Source organism: Ictidomys tridecemlineatus, chromosome 5 (genome assembly GCF_052094955.1).
Source record: "Ictidomys tridecemlineatus isolate mIctTri1 chromosome 5, mIctTri1.hap1, whole genome shotgun sequence".
Lineage (NCBI taxonomy): Eukaryota > Metazoa > Chordata > Mammalia > Rodentia > Sciuridae > Ictidomys > Ictidomys tridecemlineatus.
In genome coordinates, this window is record NC_135481.1 from 193,163,862 (window position 1) to 193,180,847 (window position 16,986).

Genomic DNA, 16,986 nt, shown 5'->3' on the forward strand with positions numbered 1-16,986 from the left:
CCTCCTTGGGAAAGTGACATTCAGGCAAAGCACAAGGAACAGCAAAGGCCCCGGGAGCGCATGGGGTCCGAGGCAGAGCACGGAGGCTGTGGAGCTGGGCCGAGCCAGGGGCCCATCAGAGTTCTCCTGGCCACCAGGCTTTCACGGTGGGTGAGACGGGCGCAGTCATGACAAGACTCCCCTGGGTGTGACGAGGACCCCCGGCTGCTGTGGAGAACAGACTGGAGGGATGGGAGCAGGCAGAACCCCGGGAGGAGGTGACTGTGCACTGAGGGACCAGGGAGGGAGCAGAAGCCGGCAGACTCCGTTGTACTTTGAAGGTGGAGCCGTGGGGTTTGATGGCAGGTGGAGTGTACACATAAGAGAAAGAGAGAGAGAGTTCCAGAAGGATTCCAGGAAGGTGGCCTCCACCCCTGGAAGGGCAGCTGTGTGCTGTCAGAGAGGGGACAGCTGTAGGAGGAGCAAAGGTGGGGCAGGACCTCAGGGGAAGACCAAACTTCTTTGGATGCATAAAGACCTAGGTGACCCCAAAATGATCACTCACAAAAATCCAAACATGGGGCAGGGGCCAGGGAAACCCGGGGGGCCTGCAGGCTACAAGCAGCGGGCAACATGAGGCAGGGGCAGATCCTTGTCCCTGCCAGAGGAGACAGGCTGGAGCCCGGGACATGCTCGTCCCCTGCAGGAAAGCACAAGTCCGCTCAGAACCAGGAGCCCCCTGACAGGCCCTCCCAGCGACACCCCCACCTCAAAGCCACACCGAGAGGGGCCTCATGTGCAGAGCTACATGCCTGGCTCCCTGGGGAAGGGGCTCCAGAAATAGGGAGAGAGGAACAAAAAGGGCCGAGCCCCCGAGACAGCCAGCCAGCGTGGCGCAAAGCCCGACAGTCTTCTAGGCAGAAATTGTCCACCGCAGCTGCCCTGAAGGAGCGTCTCTCATGGCCAGAGGGCGCTCCAGGGTGACGGGCGTCCTGTTAACGCCTGGAGACAAACTTTTCATGTTGTTCAGACCACCTCCTGCTCCCAGCAACAGCAGGCCCCGTTTCTGGACAGTTTTAAATAAAGCGAGAGGGCCTGGTGCCAGGGGAAGTGACAACCAGTCACCTTCCACTGCCAGCTCTTGCTGACAGTGATGTGAAGTGAATGGCGGTGGCAGATGCTGCCCCTCAGACCCTGCGACCCGAGCAGAGAAGCCCCGAGGAGACCCAGATATTTTGTCAGCTTGCGGCTCACCAGGAGGCAGGTGGGCCCCGGTCACAGGCCATCCGTGGGCTGTGTGAGTGAGCCATGCTCATTTGAGCTGTGAGGGGACTGGCCTGAGGTTGCCTGACTGGGCTGGGCGAGGTCCCTGTGCCTTTCCTCTGGCTCTGCCTGTGATCCCACACAGCACCTGAGATGGGTGTGGCTTCCCAAGGTGTCAGTCAATCTGCTGACCACAAGACCCCACCAAGCAAGACTCCACCCTTCGAAACCCAATCCCTTGCCTTATTATTTGGGTGGAATTTTCTCGAATGTCTTTTCCCCAATAAATAGAAGGTTTTCGGGTGTGCTCACCCTCTCTGGCTCCTTCCAGCGCTGGAGCTGACCCTTGGGGTCACGGAGCTGAGTTGTTCCGCCTTAGAAACTTATGTTCACGGGCCGCATGGTTTCTTAGTTATTAATACAGCCAGCTCCTTTGAACCCAGCTCACATTGCCAGCCCAGCCAGCTGGAGATAGGCCCCCCAAGTCTCAGGAAGATGGGCCTTCCGTGAGCAGGGGAGGGGGTAAAATCTGGTGATGTGAATGGGGTCCTGATTTGGGTCAGGAGTTGCTGGGATTTCATTTCCGTAGGGGGTGGCTTTGGTTTCTGCCTTCTCCGCATGGGTCTCATTCTCAATTGTAAAACTGTGCTCATTGTGTCTTTTTATCACGTATTTTTGATGCTCGGGCATCTTGGGACCTCGCTGACCCTGGAGGGCCTACTCCCCATGCCCAGGGTCAGCCAGTTTCTAGGAACTGAAACCAAGTCACCTGGAGCCCCACTTTCATGTGCCAACCAACCACCCAGAGCCTACAGTCCAACTCCCTCCTTTATGGGGCTCCACCATCCACCCGCCCTAAGGCCACCGGGTGGCTGAGAAGGCAAGTGTCCCCCAAGGCTTAGAGAGCTAGGCCACTTGGGAGAGAGAGAGACAATCAAAGTTATTATCGGGGGACTTTCAAAGAGACGGTTCCCCAGGGCAGGCGGGACAACATTTTATGATCGCTGCTCTACAGGTAGATCCAGCAAAGACAAGACTAATGACACCGGAACCCCAGGCCGAGGCCAAGCCTGGCTCAGGGCTGGCCAAACAGCTGAGAATCCCCCAGGGGAGAGAGTCGAAGTCAAGAAGGAAAGCGGGGAACACGCATTCTCAGGGGTGCTCTCTGCAGACCCAGGATGTGCTGAGTTCATGCATCTCACAGGAGAGACCTCACAAAGACAAGAGCTAAAACAATGTGAATGACAGGTAGGGTCAGAAGGCAGAGGGAGAGTAAGCAAGCCACCAGCAAGACCAGCAAGCAGCACTGGCCTTGTGCATGACAGGAAGGGAACGAGCCAGCCCAAAGGACAATGTCACAGAGGCCGCCACACTGCAGTCCAGGGCCACATTCGCACCAGAGCTGACTTTGGTATGGTCCGTAAACTGAGGATCATTTTTACATTTTTAACTGGGTGGGAAAAAAAATAAAAAGGAGAAGAATATTTCATGTTGTGTAAAAATGGTGAAAAAAAAAAAAGAGATGGAAATTCAAATCCCAGCATCCACTGCTGAAGTGTTATGAGGATATAGACACAGACTCAGTTCTGTTGAAGGCCGCAGAGCTGAGCCCAGGGGACAAGACAGCTCGCCTGCAAAGCCTGAGGTGCTGGCTGTCTGGAACCTCACAGGGGCCTTGTTGATCCCGGTGCTAGATCATTACATGCCAGCTGGCCTTCCCCAGAAGAGACCAGAAGAGAAACGTGAAATGAATTCCTAGTCCTTCACACAGGTCCAGAGACTTCCAGAAGTGTCTACAGATATCTATGAACTTGGATGAGAGGAAAAAGACATCTTTATTTTCACTTATAATATACACAGTGCATTTTGGCATCAGCATATAAGTAGTCTCTATGATTTGGTCACCAATAAAAATCAGATATTTTAATAATTCATTAGAGTCGTTGCAAGTATCTCGGAATTCTGTTTGTGTTCGAGGACACGGCGGTCGACCTGCCTTCCAGGCCCGTTACTCAAGGTATCAATAAAACAATGATTGGGAGCCGGGGTGGTGACTCAGTGGTAGAGCACTTGCCTAGCCTGTGTGAGGCCCTGGATTCGCGTCTTAGCACGAACTGCATGGATTCAGAACCTGTCTCCACCACTTTCCAGCAGTGTGGACTCAGACAAGCTGTGGAACAACCCTGGGCCTCAGTTTCCTTATGGGAAGTAATGGGAGCATCTGCCTACTGAGTTCTCCTGCAAGTCACAGTGACTGAGTACCGAGTACTCAGGACAGTTCAGCACAAAGTCCACAGAGGGGGACCTGAATGTGCAGTGGTTCTTATTCTGAGTAGGAAGGAAAGGACCTCAAATAAACCCTCACAGGTCCACACGGACAGAGGACAGGAACAGCCGAGACGCTGCTCCCGGGGAAGGAGGCGTGCGCACCGCCGGCTTTTCTCCTGAGCCGCTGGAAATGTCTCATGCTAAATGCAACCCGTTGGTGGCAGGTTTCTCCAGCCGGGGTCAGCTACGCACAGCCCACCCCCACCATTCCTGAAAAGAAAGTTTTATTGGTGCCTGGTCCTGCTGGTTGTCGAAGGATTAGCAAGGGGACTGTTGGGTAGCTGTGATAGAGACTCTGTGGCTCACGAAGCCAAAATGTTTACTTTTCTGGACCTTTAAAGAAGTTTTCTGCTTCTGTTCCGCCTGGATTTCCATCTCGAGTTGGGCACAGGTGACCCTGCCCAGGCAGCCTGCTGGAGCCGGGCCAGGTTGTTCTCACTGTGGTCTTTAACAGTGATGCGGTGGGCCTGGGGCCGCAGGCAGGGGTCGAGGGAGATCCCTTGCTTGGGGGCTGCTTGGCTGGATTCCTTGGAAAATGCCAAGCCATGGGGCTGGCCCAGCTGCCTCCTTGACCCGTGGCCACTCAGAAGAGGAGGGCCCAGGGGGATCGTTCCTCCTCTGAGCTCCCAAGGGAGCTGCCCCTGTTCAAGGAGCAGCCAGGGTGCAGCGGCTGAAGGATGCCCTCCTCCAGCCAGTGCCATGGGACCTCTCCTGGCGAAGCCTGAGCAGAGTAAGAAATTGGAGATGAACTTGGACTCTGGTTGCTTTTTTCTTCCCAGGGGACTCAGGTTCAGCCTCTAATTCCTTGGAACTTGAATTTTTCTTGCACTTTTGGTGGCAAGGAATCTTGGGACATTCATTCATCCCAAGGAATGTCATCAAGAATTCATAATACGAACGTTCCACTGGCTTCTGTTATAGGACAGCATTTAATCTCACAAGCAAAGCTCTGAGGAGCCACCCCGGAAAACAAAGCTGGACGGAAAGTGAGGCGACAGAAGTACTGGCAAGTTCCTTTGCACTGAGCACTGAGCAGCCTTCATCTTGACTCACTGAGCGCGCTCCTCCCTGGCAGATGCGGGGATTCGAGGAGGCAGGGACAGCCCAGAGGTTTGGGAGGTCGAGCAGGAGCACCCCAAGTTTCAGGCCAGCCTCAGCAATTTGAGGTGGCCCTCAGCAACTCTGAGACAGGGTCTCAAAATATCTTCAAAGTTTTTCAAGAGCGGGGGAGGTAGCTCAGTGGTAAAGAACCCCTGGGTTCAACTCCCAGTACCAAAAAAAAAAAAAAAAGCCAGGACTAGTTGAAGACGGCTGGAGAGGAGGGAGATTTAAAAAGACACCCCGCCTGACCCGCGGCTCTGGCTCACTGGGCTGGAAGCGCCTGGCACAGCTCTGTTAAGCCCCAGGCTCTCTTCCTGGCAGCCGAGGTGGAGTCACCCCGCCAGCCACCGTCTGGTGTCCCTCCAGGCTGATGGCAGCCTGCCGCGTGCTCTGCCCCTCCCTCTTTCCGCCCTGGTCCTGCAGGAGGGGAGGTGCTCTGGTGAGCAGCAGGGCAGCTTTGTCCCTCTGGTGGGCCTGCAGCCCGGGACAGGGAGTGCGTGGGGAAGCAGGGGACAGCATGTCAGCAAGATCGGCCAGACCTGACCATGACCCCAAATATCGCTGGGGTGGAGTTTTCATCCTGGTCGGCCTAACTCAAGAGTCTCTTTCTCGCTTGGTTTCAAACCTCAGAAAAGAATAGAAGGATGTTAAGGATCGGGCCCCTAACACCCTTGTCTGCACCCCCGTGGCTGGGCTGATGCACATGCTTTGCTCCTGTCCCTGTTCTCTTCTCCAAGAAGCCTTCTCCAGAGGAAGACAAGTCCCCTGGCTGTGTGCCTTCATAAGACCCTCTCAACAACCCCCCACCTTTCTTCGGGGGGGGGGACCAGGTATTGAATACAGGGGCACTTACCCACCGAGCCACATCCCCAGCCCCCCCCCCTTTTTTCTTTAGTTTAAAGGCAGTTCTCACTGAGTTGCCTAGGGGCTCGCTAAATTGCTGAGGCTGGCTTTGAACTCACGATCCTCCTGCCTCAGCCTCCGGAGCCGCTGGGATTACAGATCAAGAAACTGAAATTAACAGAATTTCTCCACCTCGACACAGCTGGCATGCAGGGGCCAGATCTTTCTTTGTAGCTGAGCCATCCCGGGCACCGTGGGCTGTTTGCCAGCATCCCTGGCCTCCGTCCACTAGATGCCAGCAGACCTTCCCCTCTCCCAGTTGTGACAAGGCATCTGCAGACATTGCCCCATGTCCAGACCAGCTTCACAAGCGTGCAACCCCCGCAGTCACAGGGCCTCGGCGCAGAAGGGCCTGTGCTGGGCTGAAGGCTCTGCTGAAGCTGTCGTGAGGCTCTTCTCCCCGTCGTCGGTGCAGCGTCACGGTGAGCAGCGCAGCGTATCCCCTTCCGTTCTGCAGCGAGTCTTTAGCTGGTGATGGAAATGCTGAGTAGCCTTTGAGCATGGGCCCTGCAGATCATGTTGCTGGAATTAATTATGTTCCTCCATTTTCAAGCCTTCTGTCCCCCCACAATGGGAGCTCTGGGGACTACGGGACACGTCCTGCCTCTGTCTCTCCTGTGTCCCCAGTGTGGCAAACAAAAAGTGTTCAAAAATACTTGAGGAAGCAGAGCACGTGGGAGAAGCTGGATCTGGGCCCTGTGGCCACCCTCCCTGCCCCGGGCTGAGGGGCTGGAGAGAGGAATGTCCTCGGCCCCCACCCCGTGTCAGGGGTGAGTGGCTCTGGTCATCAGCCGCGCCGCCCCCCTCCCCAAAGCTAAGGGAACATTCTTCCAAACTCCTCATGCGTATGGAACGGCAAGGATGGCTTTGCGGTCTCGGGCCTCTCCTTCAGCCCTCCATATGCTGTGGCAGCTGGACGGGCAGCGGTGCCCAGACGTCCTAAGATGAGGCTGGCCTGGCGGGGTGAGGGACTGCTGCATTTCTGAGCCCGGTGGCTGCACCCAGACCGTCCCCTGGCATTACTTCCGGCCAGTTCAGCTGCCCTCCCGTGGGACCCTGGCCGGGGGCCAGCTGTGGCGCTCAGCGTCTGGCCAGCCAGCAGCTCAGGAAGCCCGTGAGCACCCGGAAAAGGTCACTGGGACAAAAGCACTTGAAGTGGGACCCAATTTCAGAGAGACGGGGAACTGGGGCTTCATCTTAGAAAATGAAAGTCAAACTGATGAGGACAAGCCTGTTTCCCCCCATCTCGGCCGGTGGCGCCCCTTCCCGGTGGAGGGCGGCTCCCGGGCTCCCTCACATTCCGCCCTTGGTCTGGACGGGAGCTGGTGACAGGGTGGGTCCCGTTTGTGGAACCCACCAGGCGGTGCAGCCAGGACTGGTGCGCGCCCCTGTGTGGAATCTATAGAATTCCTAATTTCAGGAGCCATGAAGCGTCCCGCAGGTCGCTGTCAGCAGCCCTGAGCTTACTTCAGGCTTTGGTGCGAGGAGCGGTGTCCCCACTGCTGAGCTGGTTGGCCCCGGGAGGAGGATCTGTGATCCTCCAGAGAGGACAGGCGTGGCACGTCACGGGCAGTGCTTCCCTGGGACGTGGTTTTATCAGCCACATGAAGCACGTGGAAGGGCAAGGACACGGCTCATCGCCCAGGTGCCCAAACCAAAGCTCGAGCCGCCGCCCCTCCCGGGTCATCCAGAGCCCCCTCCGAGACTCAGCTCCCCTCAGTCTGCTTCTGTCCTCCTACCACCCCACCCCAGCAGCCCCCAAAGACCACCTGTCCAAACCTCCGGAGCTGTGGACATGGTCCCCTACCTGGCAAAGGGGACCCTGCAGGTGTGGTTAAGCATCTTGAGGTGGGAAGGGTGTCTTGGTGGCCCAGGTAGGTCATCGTAGGTAACACAGGGACCCCAGGAGAGGAGGGAGGAGGGTCAAGAGACGATGGGGAGGAGGGGGAAGCAGAGCCGGAGGGGCCGGCACCGAGGGAGCCTGGGTCACCTGGCCGGCTGCTGAAATTGTTAGGCGGTTGGTGCTGGTGACGAAGGGGCAGCCAAGAGCCAGGAATGCAGGCCGCTTCCAGATGCAGGGAAACACGGGGCTGGACCGTCCCTGAGCCTCCAGAGAAAACGCAGCCTTGATGACCGTGACTTTGAGACCTCTGACTCCCGGGACTGTAAAGCTTATTGGTCACAGCGACGATGGATCGGAAACAGCACCCAGAGGACATTTCCTCCCTCCGTGGGCTGAAGGGCCCGCCTGGCTGGCTTGCCCCACAGTCCTCCACGGAGAAGCCAGAGGCCGCGCGTGAAGGACCACGGGGTCAGCCTCCTTCCTTCTGCAACCCTCCCCAGGCCTTCAGATAGGGTCTGTCTCCTGGGGGCTACGTGGGAAGCTGGGTCCCCAGGCTGGTGAAGTTAGGTGGTGACAGGATCCTTGTGGGTGAGGTCATTTCTTGTCTCACCATGTGATCTCTCCTTCTCAAAAGCAGTGCTGCCATTATGATGCCACCCACTGTGAGGTCCTCACCTGAACTAAGAGCTGAGGAAGCCTTTTTTTTTTTTTTTTAAACAAAGTACTAAGCCTAAGGTATTTTGTTATAATAAAGACTAAGGCAGACTAATACACTCTCTCATGGTTTTCTGTTGCCTTGGACTAAGATCCAGACCCCTCATCAAGGCTCATGACGCTTTGCCTGACCTGGCCTGGCCTTCCTCTCTTTTCTCTGCTCCAGCCCAACTTGGCTCCCCCATCATGTTCCAACTCGGGATGTTCTCTCCAGCCTCAGGGCCTTGGCACTTGCTGTCCCCACTGCCTAGGATGCTCTTTTCCCAACTCATCTCATGGCTGTCTTCCTCAAAGATCCTGTGGCTACCACTGCAGCCATAATTCCTTTTTGAATGTTGGGTATAGAACACGTTCTCATTGCTACTCGTGCATGAGCTACAGTCTACACTCAACAAAAGTCAGGATTTGAGCAATCGTGGGCTCCTCACCCCATGGTCCTCTTCCCTGTCCCGTCCCTCCTCTCTTCCAAGGGAACTGTGTTCTGGGTGCTCTACTCAACCCTCCCTTCCTTTCCTTTTATGCAGTTTTATCACACATGGGGGCGTAGGTTCTGTGACCAAAACTTCAAAATGGTCTCGCACCTGGGAAGGTGTGACTTGCGGCGGTCACTCATCACCCGGGTATCTGGCTTCCAGAAATCCAACCAGCCCCCATCACGTGCTTGCTTTTAAACCTAGAAACTCACATGTGACACCACGCCTCAAATACTCGTCTGTGGGTGTGCACGTGATCATGAGTACACAGAAAACCTCAAAACACTCATCGGGAATTCACGGTGTGTGCCAGAAACATCCTCAGCTAGTTGACGACTCGGTTATCCTGCACCTGACTCCTCCATGTATGCAAAAAAGACCAAAAACCCTGCACTGAAGTGGTAGAGACCTCAGTAGGAGACCGTGCGCAATGCACAGGCGGACACTAGCCTTGTTCCGGGGTAGCTGATGGGCTCCCAATGTCCTACCCTGCTCCAAAGGGGGGGGGGTCTGAGGATGATTAGGTGCATAAACTACTTGGGAGCAGCGGGAAAAAGGACCCAGAACACAAAGGAATGTCTCCTAAAATGCTCTGGAGGGACAAGAGAGCCTGCAGGATCTCTCCTTGAGGAGAGACCCCCTGCCGGCTCGGTTATTTCAGGGGAATCTATTGTGGGCAAGGACGCGTCAGGGGACCTGTGAACAGGAGCCGGCTCCTGGCATCTCACTCAGTTTTCAAAAGATTAAATGACATCACCCAGGTGGGGAAGACTTCATGAGTGCCACGAAGCCCAAAGTGAGCTGTGAACCCCTGGAAGGCTGCCAGCCCCCACGTCACGTTTGCCCGGAGCCCAATCAGCACTCAGCCCGGAGCAGGCTTTCAATAAATGTCTACAGAACGACGCGCCCCTTGCCTCAGTGGTCTTAGTCCTATGTGATGTGTATTCACACACATGTCCACATCTACACACCCACGACAGTGGACCGCACACATGTGTCCATAGGATATGCATACATACGTGATCAAGGGCATACAACTTGGTAGAAATACTACCAAGAATAAGTAGTGTTTTTTAATGAAAAGGCTTTAAATGTGTGAAAAGCTGCTTGATCACAATAAACACACAAATCAACCATGAAAAACGTTTTTAACCATCAGATTGGCAACGCCTAAAAGTCTGAAGGACCGTGTAGGCGAGGCGCGGGAAGCAGCCCTGTCTGGTGTTGGAGACATTAATACTTTCTCTTCAGGAGGGGGTTTTGCAATGCCAAAATCAATTCAAAACCAGAACCAGGCGTGCTGTCACAGAGTGAGCACTTTATCGCTTGTTAAATGCCTTTGTACACAGACATGAAAATTAAGACATAGGATTTAATTTAATTTAGTTGATATTGGGGATTGGACACAGAGGTGCTCTACTTTTGAGCTACACCGCCTGTCCTTTTTGTATTTTTTTATTTCATTGAGACAGGGTCTCACTAATTTGCTGAAGCTGATCTCAAACTTGCAATCCTCCTGCCTCAGTCTCCCGAATCACTGAGATTAGAGGCATGTGCCCACTGCACCCAGCAACTTGAAGATATTATTTCAGGGCTCAGGTTGTGGCTCCGTGGTTGAGCGCTTGCCTCACAGGCATGAGGCACTGGGCTTGATACTCAGCACCACATAAAAAAAAAAACTAATAAAATATATTGTGTCCATCTACTTTTTAAAAAGATATTATTTAAATGTTATAAGAAAAAATGTTCAACATCTCTAGCAACTAGGGAAATGCAAATAAAAATCACATTGAAATTTCATCTCTAGTCATAATGGCAATTGTCAATATAAACAATAAAAAGTATTTGGTGAGGATGTGGGGTAAAGGGTACACTCATACATTGTTGGTGGGACTGCAAATTGGTGCAACCACTCTGGAAGGCAGTATGGAGATTCCTCAGAAAACTAGGAATGGAACCACCTTATGACCCAGCTATTCCACTCCTGGCTATGTATCCCTAAGATCTAAAATTGGCGTACTGTAGGAATGCAGTCACATCAATGTTTACATCAGCACAAGTCACAATAACCAGACTATGGAACCTACCTAGGTGCCCTTCAACAGATGGATAAAGAAAACTGTGATACATATACACAATGGAGTATTACTCTATGAAAAAGAATGAAATTATGACGTTTCATCAAATGGCAAATGGAAGGAACTGGAGCCTAGACTAAGTAAGATAAGTCAGATTCAGAAAGTCAAGGGTTGAATGTTTTCTCTGATATGCAGAAGCTAATCTAAAGTTGGAGGGAAGAGAGAAAATAAAACGGGGGGCAATGTCATAAGAGAAAGATCAGGGGAATAGAAAAAGGGGATTGATGGGGAAAGAAGAGGGACGGGATAAGGGGAAACATGGAATGAGTCTGACCTAACTTTCCCATGTACATATATGAATATACGACAGTGAATCCCACCATTTTTTAAATCCACAGACACCAATTCTTGAAAAAAAAATAAGGTAAGTAAATAGATCAGCAGAGGAAAGGAAACAGGGAACGAGGAGGGGACGGACGGGTAAATACTGGGAACTTAATTGGAGCAAACTATACTGCATGCATTTATGATTATGTCAAAATAAATCCTAATGTATAACTTATGAACCAATTTATGAACCAATTTAAAAAAAATTTTTTAAATGTTATTTGAAGCATTGTTACTAATAGCAGAAATACTAAGAATTCAAAGTGTCCATTAATGAGGATCTGATTAAAGAAATTGTAGAGCATGTATTCATGGCATTAAAAAGGAGGTTGGGGGCTGGGGATGTGGCTCAAGCGGTAGCGCGCTCGCCTGGCATGCATGCAGCCCGGGTTCGATCCTCAGCACCACATACCAACAAAGATATTGTGTCCACCGAAAACTAAAAAAGTAAATATTAAAATTCTCTCTCTCTCTCTCTAAAAAATAAATGAATAAAATATATATTTTTTTTTAATAAAAAGGAGGTTGGTCTACAGGAACTGAGAACAATTGGAACCAAAAAGTGAGCCTCGGGAACAATGTGAACAGAATGTTACTATTTGCATTTTAAATAGAACATGCAGGACAGGCAGCAATCTGGGAAAGCTGAGGCAGGAAGATGACAAGTTCTAGGCCAGCCTGAGCAAATTAGTTAGAGCTTGTCTCAAAAAATAAAGATGGGGCGCTGGGGTAGTGGCTCAGTGGTTAGAGCGCTTATCTAGCACGTGTGAGGCCCTGGGTTCGATCCTCAGCACCACATAAAAATAAATAAAATAAAGGTATTGGTCCAACTACAACTAAAATATATATGTAAAGATGGGGAATGTAGCAGTAGGCCCTGGATCCATTCCAGCAATGCAAAAATAAACATTAAAAAATGGTGTATGTCACTGGACTTGGGCATAAAAGCCTGTACATCCAACTACTCAGAGCTTGAAGCTGGGGACCACCCGAGTCAGGAATCACTGCCATCTAGGCAATGTAGCATGACCCTGTCTCAAGAACATAAAAAGGCATATGTGCAAATATGCTTGTATAAGAACATATTAAGACTGATTACAGGGACTGTCTGAAGAAGGCCCTTGAAAGACTAAGGGTTATGAAAGAGAAGACTTCCACATTTTGTATATATTATTTTTCATTTTAAAACTTCTTATTTTGAAATAATTTTGAGTTTCCAAGATAAAGTTCCCATATACCCTCGACCCAGTTTAACATCTTGTAAATCCCTGATAACGTCTGTAAGAACCAAGAAATGAACACTGGTGCAATATTATAAATGAAACTACAGATTTGATTCAGTTGAGGACTGTTCCTATGGATCTTGTGCCCCAGGATATAGCCTGGATGTCTCAGAGCACTTAGTGAACATACTTTCCAACTGCTTAAATTTTATCCTGAGCATGAAAATCTAATCATTTTTCCTGAGCATGAGTTACTTTTAAAAGCCTAAACATTTTTTAAAAACTAAATGTGCATGGGTGCAGTGGAGGATCCCTGTGAGCCCAGCAGCTCAGGAGGCTGAGGCAGAAGGATCATAAGTTATTTTGACATAGAGTCTAAGTTGCTGAGGATCTTGCTATTGAGGCTGACCTTGAACTTGTGATCCTCCTGCCTCAACCCCCCAAGTCAATGGAATTATAGATGTGTGTCATTGCACCTGGCTCATATCTCCTAGTTTTTAAAGGCCAAAAACACAGCCATAGGCTGGAAGAAACACTTAGGCTTAAATAGAAAACAAACAAACACACACAAGGCAAAATGAAACCACCAAACTGACTTAGGTCTTTTTTATTTGGGTGGCCCTGGAGGGTCAGAGGGAGGTCTAAAGCTGCTTCAACAATTTAACATGTGCATCTTGTGTTTTCCATTTTTAATTAATCCATATTTTTTTTGCCTTTCGTAGTATTTTGATGAATTGGTGATTACATGTAATTTCTTGGAGTGTACCTTCATGATAATCAGAATGAAGATGGGAGTGGGTAAAAGAAACAAGCTTACAAATGGTTACTTTTGGAAATTTGTACCTGTAGTGTTTCAGGCTGAATTAAACCCATAAATTAACCCTTAACAACATCGAGGGTAGGAGGGAGTGGATTAAGTTAAAAAAAAAAAAATACTAAAAGATGACTCATGGACCGGAATTGTGGCTCAGTGGTAGAGCGCTTGCCTAGCATGCATGAGGCACCAGGTTCGATCCCTGGAACCACATAAAAATAAAGAAATAAAATGAAAATATTGTAAGTATCGTGTCCATCTAAAACTATATATATATATATATATATATATATATATATATATATATTCATGATTATCTTTAAAAATAATTTTATCCTTTTAAACATTTATTTCTAACTTAACAAATGTTGTCAAAGTATCCATATTATATGAACATTATGATCATACAAATGGGTTTTTGTTTTGTACCGTGAGCTGAACCCAGGGGTGTCTTACCACTGAGCCACATTTCCAACCCTTTCTTAAATATTGAGACAGGGTCTCACTAAGTTGCTTAGGACATCATTGTTGCTGAGGCTGAACCTGAACTTGTGATCCTCCTGCCTCAGCCTCCCGAGTGGCAGGGATTATAGGTGTGCCACTGCACCCTGCTTGTCACAGTCTTCACAGATCTGGAGCTCTGCCTCCCCACTGTAGACATCGGGGCTTAAATCAGCTGGGATTAGGAATGTGACTTGGCTCTGCTGACTGATGATTCAGAAAAGAAAAACACGGAGCAACTCTCATTGAAAAGGTCTGTGGCAGAAAGACGCTGAGACTTCTGAGAGAGGAGGGGCTGGTTCGAGGAAGATTACCGATGGCCTGGACGAAATTTCCTCTAGTGCTCGATGGGGCAGTGCAGTTTGTTCTGGGTCCAGTTCTACACATGGTTTTGATCACCATTCCTGGAAGGACAGCCTCAAGTCTGTCCCCGAAAGTCTCAAAAGCATCTCCCAACACCTTAAAAACCCTTTCCCCACTTAATTAGTTTAACAGTCAGCTTCTGTTGCCTGGGCCCACTGACAATCAGGTTTGCAGGAACAGCCACAACAGCCCAAGTTAGGACAGGAGTCTGTTTCCAGATCTGCATTAGTCGGCTTCCCCTGAACAACAGGTAAGAGGCAAAAGCTGGCCACCTTTGGGCTCCACTCCAGGTCTCAGTGAGGTCTCCAGAGAAGCAGTCAAGAGTGACCTGTTTCAATCTCTTGACAAAGACTACACCTGTTCAAAGAATGAGTTCAAAGAATGTTCCACAGTTAAAGTGATGACTATTCTAATTCTGAATGTGATTCTTAAACAATATCACCCTTTCATAATAACAAGACTTTGTACCAGAGGTTGCAAATTGGTGTATAAACCTGGCCTGTGTTAAGTGTGTAAGACTTTTGTCCTGCAACAATGTTTTTAAACTTTTTTTTTAAAGTATATTTATTGCCAGAGATACAGAGAGTTCACATTACATCTGTGATTTCTGCTCTTAAAACAGAAAAAAAAAAAATCTGATGATTATGGCCTGCCTTCAACAAGCAGATGGAGGGTCAAAGCCCCCCTTTGACAGGCCATGTGTTCTTCAGCTGGCCACTGATATACAAGAGTATACCAAATTTTTACTTTTAATTTTGTTGTATACATTGTAAGCTGGGTATATGATCTGCCATTTCATTTAAAAAATTTTAATAAGTAAACAAAACACCTACATTGTACACTGTTACAAAATACTAGAATAGAGTAAATCTAAACATAAAAGGCAGATTAGAGGAGGAGGGGTGAAAAGAGGGCCTGGACTAGAAGATTTCAAAGCAAACCAAACAATAATATAGTTTTATCAAACATTTATTTCTGTAGGATATATTCTATTATTTGAAGTAGATATAAGACCCAAATAAGAAATAAGACTTATTAACAATAAACTGACACCAAATATATCATCTGTGATCAACTCAGTAAGACTAAGTATATATTTTAATTCTAGACGTGATTTAGAGTTTTGATTTAAAGAGGTGGAAAAGTGCAATTGAGGCAAAAGTAAAACACAAAATCCTATCACATTATATCTGATGTTCAAGGCACCCTCTAAATGCTGAAAACTCAAGGAGGTTCTCAGAGAAGGTATTATAATCCATTAATATTACATTACAACCAAAAAGCTCCTTATAAAAAGGAGGTCATGTAGTCAGATAAAGAATACTGGATTCTTCTCCATATTATGGGAAGGATGTAAATAAATATATCTTTGAGGTATGACAACAGTCACTTCAGTACTGTGGAAATGACCCATCGATTTTGGCAGCCCAGGCCATGAGTCCCCCCACAACATCCTGAACCATTAAAGAGTCTAACTCCTGGGCTGCTGTTAAGGACTGCAGGATCTTCACGGCTTTTTGGGAGTCATTTCCTAGTTTGCAAATCACATAAATGGAGAGTGCAGCCCCTTCCTGAATACGCTGCTTCCCTTCCTGGATTGCTTCTCCCAGGAGTTTCAGGCTTTCCGCATCCCTCCGTTCTAAATGTTTCAAAGGGATGTGAAGGGCATGAGGCAAATGACAGATGTCCACCTCCACTTTAGGCCTGACATCCAGCAATAGATGGGGTGCCCCAGAATCCAGAAGTCGCTTATAGTCAGTGACAGAAACACGCTCCTCTGGGCTCAGAACCCGCAGGGAACGGCACTTATCGGTAGCTGAAGAGCCACAGAAGGCCTCATAGTCCTGCAGGTCGGTAACAGTGGGGCGCTCCCCGCAAGCTGCACAGTCGGGCCTGCGCCTCCGCAGCCGAATACAGCGGAAATGCCCTCCAAGAGCGTCAAAGAGCAACAGACTGCCACTGTAAGAGGGACCCAGGCCTGCAGCGATCTTCAGCACCTCTAGCGCCTGCAGGCAGCCCAGGACCCCAGTTACCACACCGAGCACCCCACCATCTGCACAGTTGGTCACCGTCTCTGCTGGGGGTGGCTGGGGGAACACGCAGCGATAGCAAGGCCCACCGTCATAGTGGTAAACTGTGATTTGACCTTCGAAGCGCAGGGCGCTGGCCGACACAAGAGGACGGCCGGCCAGCACGCAGGCGTCATTAACCAGATAACGTGTGGGCACGTTGTCGGAGCAGTCGGCCACCACGTCGTACTGGCGGACTAGGTCCAGCGCCGTGGCTGGGGTAAGCGCTTGAGCATAGGGCACGCACTCCACCGCCGAATTGAGGCGGCGCAGCGAGGCGGCGGCAGAAAAGGCTTTGGCCTGTCCGGCCAGTGCCTCGCCATGCAGCACTTGGCGGGCTAGGTTGCTCATCTCTACCACGTCGTAGTCCACCAGGCCAAGGCGGCCCACGCCGGCTGCAGCCAGGTACTGCGCCAGCGGGCAGCCGAGTCCACCGCAGCCCACGATGAGCACCGACGCGGCAGCCAGGCGCAGCTGTCCGTGCACGCCCAGCTCAGGCAGTACTAGCTGCCGGCTATAGCGCAGAATCTCTTCTCGGGACAGGACGGCCTTGGGCGGCAGCGGCGACACCGGAACCAGGCGTTCTGGCTCAGGTTCTTGTTCTGCCAAAAGAGCTGCCGCCAGCCGCTGCTTCAGAGAACTCAGCTCCTCCTCACGCCGGGCAACTTCAGCCTGTAAGGCGAGCACCTGCTCCCGGGCAGCCATGGCGACCCCTCCGGATATGGCCCTAAGAAGCACTTCCGTATCCGACTTACTCTCTCCTAGCGACTGGAATAAACTAAAACAACTTCATAAACTTGAGTAAAGGAGACAAATAGGTAGGCATTTCCTGAAGAAGTCTTCCGACTCAATTTAAAAGGTTCACGAATCCTGTCTACTTCCAACTGAATCACGCACAGGGCCTGGAAGAAGTGCAATTCAGTCATACAGGCCACCCCCCTCCTCCG

The 16,986-nt window shown here is 50.3% G+C and overlaps 1 protein-coding gene and 1 long non-coding RNA gene across 2 annotated transcripts; one reads left to right on the forward strand and one right to left on the reverse strand.

Annotated features, from left to right (window-relative positions):
• The first annotated feature begins 5,564 nt into the window (after positions 1-5,564).
• LOC144378174 (uncharacterized) lies at positions 5,565-8,186 on the forward strand. The gene is made up of 2 exons (XR_013439795.1): positions 5,565-5,996; positions 7,589-8,186. It is a non-coding gene; the product is annotated as an uncharacterized LOC144378174 (long non-coding RNA).
• Positions 8,187-12,884: 4,698 nt separating this feature from the next.
• Mocs3 (molybdenum cofactor synthesis 3) lies at positions 12,885-16,983 on the reverse strand. Its single transcript, XM_005325214.4, has one exon. The coding sequence runs from the start codon at positions 16,742-16,744 to the stop codon at positions 15,362-15,364; it is 1,383 nt and encodes a 460-aa protein (XP_005325271.1). The 5' UTR covers positions 16,745-16,983; the 3' UTR covers positions 12,885-15,361.
• Positions 16,984-16,986: the final 3 nt, after the last annotated feature.

Excerpts from the sequence above, each read along its gene's own strand:
- Mocs3 (XM_005325214.4), bottom strand. The coding sequence starts at position 16,744 with ATGGCTGCCCGGGAGCAGGTGCTCGCCTTACAGGCTGAAGTTGCCCGG.